The 5266-nt window shown below is 56.3% G+C and overlaps 1 protein-coding gene across 1 annotated transcript in view; it reads left to right on the top strand.

Annotated features, from left to right (window-relative positions):
• MICAL3 (microtubule associated monooxygenase, calponin and LIM domain containing 3) overlaps positions 1–5266 on the top strand; it is a 114935-nt gene that overhangs the window by 66629 nt on the left and 43040 nt on the right. The window contains 1 exon segment of the mRNA XM_045295900.1: positions 3619–3814. Within this exon segment, the coding sequence (XP_045151835.1) occupies positions 3619–3814 (196 nt within the window).

Here is a 5266-nt window from a genome sequence, read left to right as displayed (position 1 = left end):
GGCTCTTGCTGGGAAGTCGGTGCCTGGTAAACACTTGTTGAAGAGCCCCTGCCGCCCCTCCTCCTCACGAAGAAGGAACTATAGTGGGAATCCCTGTCTGTGCTCCTTGCCTTTCCTTCCCTCCCTGTCAGACATTCACATTCCATTCACGTCTCCCCAGGCTTAGAGCGAGGGAAGGAAAGGGACCAGGTGAAAAGGGCAGAATGGCTATGGAGGAAGGGAGAAAAGGCTTGTGTCCAGAAGTGTCGTGTGGGCCTCCCCAGCAGTGGGCCCTGCCCGGGACTGGGGCTTCTGGTTCCTCTCAGAACCACTGCAGGCAAGAATGAGTGGCGCAGAGCCGCCTGCTGGGCAGGGAGTGCCACCTCTGAGAGTCCTCCTGTGGGCCCTTGCTCCTCCCCAGGAATCAGACTGACACCCCGTGAAGGCTCCTGGCAGCCCTCGCCCGTCAGCTGAGAGCAGGTTATCCCGTTAGGGAAATGCTTCTTTCAGGATGATGTGTGGGGTTCAGGCAGGCAGTGCCTGTTCCAAAACAGTGCCCTCTAGGCAGTCCCAAGGCCTTCTTCCAATTTAGGATGTGGCCCAGATCCTGGGAGCTGTTTGCTTGTGATTTGTGCAGAGCGGGGATTGGCTGCCCAGTGACCTGAGATGGCCCTGCGCCGGCTTTGTGCACACTCAGCATTGGGGATGGTCTGCTCATCCGGCTGCTGTCAGCTGCAAAGCCCCCTGGGCGGTTGCTGGGGGAAAGCGTGTGCAGCCAAGGGGCCTGGGGGGCCTGGCTGTACGCTCACCCTCCCAGCCAGTGTCGGCCAGATGCTGTCTCTGCCTGCTCCCCGGCAGCCGCGTTTAGGCCAGTGGTCCTCAACCTTCCTCGTGCCGCGACCCTTTCATACAGTTCCTCATGTTGTAGTGAACCCCAACTGTAACATTATTTTCGTTGCTACTTCATCACTGTCATATTGCGTCGGCTATGAATCGGGTGACCCCTGTGAAAGGGTTGTTCAGCCCCCCAAAGGGGTCGCGACCCCCAGGTTGAGAACCGCTGGTCTAGGCTGTTCCATGAGGGGGTGTGGTGGGGAGGACCTGGGATGGGTATGAGGAGGGGTGTCCCTGCTTGTCACCGTGGCAGTCACTGCCCAGCCTTCCTCCCCCTCGATTGCTGTGTTGAGCTCATAGTGGAGGTGATCACCCACCATCTATCTGGTTGCTCGAGACAGATTCAAACATGCTGATTTCATTGGCCACTGCACCCCCACTCCCCCTGATTCTTCAAGTTTATGGGCTAGAAATATAGGTATGTTTTGACCAGCAGTGTGTTTGGGGTCCTTTCTGATGGTCCCTCTGGCACAACCGAGCCTGTGGGCCTGGTGTCACAGCTGGGGGTGGGGTCTCTGCGGTGCTGCTGCTGCTGCGGCCAGCAGGCTGCTTGGGTCTAGTGGGGATGCAGCAAAAGAGGGCTCCCCTCTCTCCAGAGAGGTATTTTCCTTCCGATGAGGGCCTGGTGCAGGAATGTCCCGGACAGCCCAGAGGCTGCTGGTTTCTAGTTTGTTGGTTGTGGCCAAGCCTCAAATTAATTCATCATGCCGCTTCCCTGGGCCCAGGTGCTGGGCTCCCCCTGCCAAGTTGTGTTGTTTGGGATCCGTCGGTTTGAGGAGCTTGTAGAAAGTCCAGGGAGATCCCACGGGTGGTGGAGGACTGCAGGAGGTCCTCTGCTCTAAGGTGCATTCTGGAAGCCCCACCTTCTTCGTCAGGAAAGGACAGCGGGAGAAGTTAGATGCGACGACCCCCCAAGGGAAAGCAGAGCAGGACACTTCGTGGAAGCAGGTCTTCTTTTTCATATCCCACGTGTCATCGGTGTGGGAACGTCATGGCTCTCCATTCAATCATTCCCGACCTCCAAAGATTCAGATCTTGGCTCTGCTGCTCACTGGCTGTGTGGCGTTGGGCAAACTGCTTAATGTCTCTGAACTTCAGCTACTTCAGGGCAAAATGATAACTACCTTCAAAAGATTATTTTTTTTAATCCATTCCTTATTTCTCCAGAGGCCGCTTCTTTGAATCCCAGGGAGCTAAATTACCCCTTTGTGTCTCATAGCCCTGTTAGCTGCCCTTGGGCCAGCCCCTGAATCTGGGAGAACCTTGCACAGCAGCACTGGGCTCTGGGCATCCTCAGACAATTCTGGATTCTCTGAAGTAGATCACCAAGCCGTTTTCCTCTGTCTGGACAGTCCACTGAAATCTGTTCCGCTTAATTAAAAGCAGACACCTGCCATCAAGTCAGTTCTGCCTCATAGCAGCCACATCGAGAGTTTCCGAGGCTGTAAACCTGGACAGAAGCAGACAGCCTCAGGTTTGTCCAGCAGAGCGGCTGATGGGTTTAAATAGCCAGCCTTATGGCTACACGTCCGACACTGGCCTGACAGCCACCACGGCAGTGCATGTAAGCCTCCACTGACAGGCAGGTGGCGACTGCTTGTGGTGCATGGCCAGACTAGAACCTGGGTCTCCCCACAGGAGGCCCAAACTCTTCCCCTGAACCTCGACTGCCCCACCTCACGCATGCATCAGTCACAGTTCTTGAGGCGTTACGGGGAGCTGGGTTAGCTGTATGCCACGGCGGGACACCCTCCCGTTGTTGCCAGTAGAGGATGCTTTAATCTGCTTTGTCTCCTGAGAGTCTAGTAGAATTCCTGGCAGACTGTGCGTTCTACACACACTGGCAACACAGACGCACACGCCCAAATGCCCACTCACCATGTGGGGCTCTGTCCCCTCAGCTTGGCATCTGCTGGAGTTGGGTGGATGAGTGCCAGTGGTTTGCTGTCCCGAGAGGGGTGGTTCTTTTTCTTACCTATCCTCCTCCCATCCAAGAGAAACCGTGGTTTCTGTGTTGTAGCTACGGGATTCCCCCAAAGCTCATGCTTGGGCAGCGGTCTCTCACCGAGGTCTCTGTGGCTTATCTGCCATATGTTTAAGGGCCACTATCAGAAACGCACAAGGAGAAGGAAAGAGTTAAGCGGTTTCCTTAACCTTCCTGTCTGTATGATGGGCGTGTGGGGCCAGGAGGCTAATGCTGGTTGGACTTGGTGCCCTTAGAGCCTGCGGGTAGAGGGCGTGGCCTAGGGTCTGCCTGCCTGGCTCCCATCCTCCTCCTCACTGCCTGTAGTTCACACACATTGCGTAATACTTGCCATCTGGGGCTGTGGCATGTGAGTGCCGAGCCGAGCAGAGGTATTGGAAATGACCCTAGCCCGCTTGCTAAGACTAGAAGAGTGGGTGTGTGCCCCATGGACCACTGGCCGGAGCCCATCCATCTGTGCCTGGCTTGTAAAGGAGCAGCCGCAGGTCCTGGTGTGCAGGGCAGCTCCTTGGGTAGCTTTGGGAGCAGCTGTTTGGCAGTGGGAGGTCACTGTTGCTTGTCACATGGGGCCATGAGAGTAGGGGGAATGAGAGTTGCCCCCTCTGTAAGAGCAGACACATCCTGTCCCTCGGAGCCAGGGAGTGGAGGCTGCCCTGGATGCTGACAGTGTTCACTCTTGCAGTGCCTCTCCCCACCCCACCCGCTGCCCAGTCCCCATCCTGCAGCATCAGAACTCTGCTTCTCTTTCTGCCTGCCTGCAGGTTCGAGCATGAATGGCCTGGAGGAGCCCAGTGTTGCCAAGAGGCTGAGGGGCACCCCTGAGAGGATTGAGCTGGAGAATTACCGCCTGTCTGTGCAGCGGGCAGAGGAGTTGGAGGAGGTGCCTGAGGAGACGCAGGCCGAGCACAACCTCAGCAGCGTGCTGGACAAGGGCACAGAGGAGGACGTGGCCAGCAGGTCAGCCTGTGCCCCCGAGGCTTGCCCTGTTCGTTCCCCCTCCCCCCACCCCCTCTACCCCCACCTTCGTGTGCCTGGGGCTTGCCCTGACACCTTTCCCCTGAGGCTGTGACTTAATTAGAGTCTCAAGTGGATTCCATTACCTGGATTGGTAGGGGGGGCGGGGCGGTGTGGGCAACCTAGCAACTTGAAAACCTGCCCGGAATCTGAGCCAGACTGCCTGCCACTCACCATCTGCGTGGCTACAGGCAGGTTCTGTGATCGCTCTCTGCCTCTGATGCCTCATCTGTGTAATGGGGCAACTGAGGGCCTTGCCCACACGGTGCCTTGGCACGTGTAAGCACGTAGGGGTGGTAGCCAGTGTTGGTATAATCTGGTGTGGTGCTGGACTGTTGGTAAAAGATGCCTGTGTCCATTGCCCTTCACCCTGCCAGGGGTCCTGGAAAGTAGACAGCACGTATTTCGCCACATTCCAAGTGAGTCCGTCTGGAATTCAGGTAGAGGCTAGGTGGAAGCCCAGGCGTTCCGGGTCTAAGGCCCGGACTTCTCCCGGGTTGCTCTTCCTGCTGGCCTGAGATCCCTTCTTCCTGGTTCTGTGCAAGACCTTATCTCTCCATCTTGTTAGTAAGGGCCCTGGTCCGTTTGATTTACTCCTTGCCATTTCAATCATCAAATGATTGAATACATACCTAGCATTTCTAAAAGCACTTAGTAACTCCTGAAAGAGTCCGAAACAGGGTCAGCTTACCAGCAGGGTGCTGTGCTGGAGCAGGCAGGGACAGTCCAAGGAGAAAAGCCGCAGGCTCGGAATAGGAGGCTTCTGTCAGGAACCCCAGTAGCATAGGTCAGCAGTTCAAAGCCACCAGCTGCTCCGTGGGAGAAAGATGAGACTTTCTACTCCTCTAAAGAGTTAGTCTTCGAAACCCCCCACCAGGGGCAGTTCTACCCTGTCCTGTAGGCTCGCCATGAGCAGGCATCAACTCACTGGCAATGAGTTTGATTTTTCTGGGTTTGTTAGGACTCAGCCCCAGCTCACTGTGCAGTCTTGGCAAAGGGACCTCAGCCCTCTGGGCTTCTTGCTGCCTCCTCTGTGCAGAGGCTCGGTGGTCCCACGTGCAGCATGGAGTGGGTTTAACTGAGTCATCCCGTGGAGGGCATACGCCCTCTGACCCCACAGGTTTCCCTGCTGGCTTGTGCCCCGGGACCTGTTCTTCATCTCCACCCAGAGAAGGCTTCTACCAAGGGCTCATAGACTATCTTCAAAACCCTGAAAGAGCAGAAGAAGCTAGGAAGGGCGACATCAGGACTGGCCAGACCTTCACTGGCCAAGACCCCTGAGTGGTGGTGCCGTGGGTCTGCAGCCAGCATCAGAATCTCAAACTGGGCGCTTATATTTGCTGTGGTGAAGGGAACCTTTGAAGACAGAGTGCAAAGCTGTGTGTGTGTGTGTGT

The sequence above is a fragment of the Echinops telfairi genome, unplaced genomic scaffold, assembly GCF_000313985.2.
Source record: "Echinops telfairi isolate 266 unplaced genomic scaffold, ASM31398v2 ScPeMD7_6273;HRSCAF=7185, whole genome shotgun sequence".
Lineage (NCBI taxonomy): Eukaryota > Metazoa > Chordata > Mammalia > Afrosoricida > Tenrecidae > Echinops > Echinops telfairi.
Note: the sequence above shows the minus strand (reverse complement) of the source record. Positions and strands in the feature narration are given on the sequence as shown.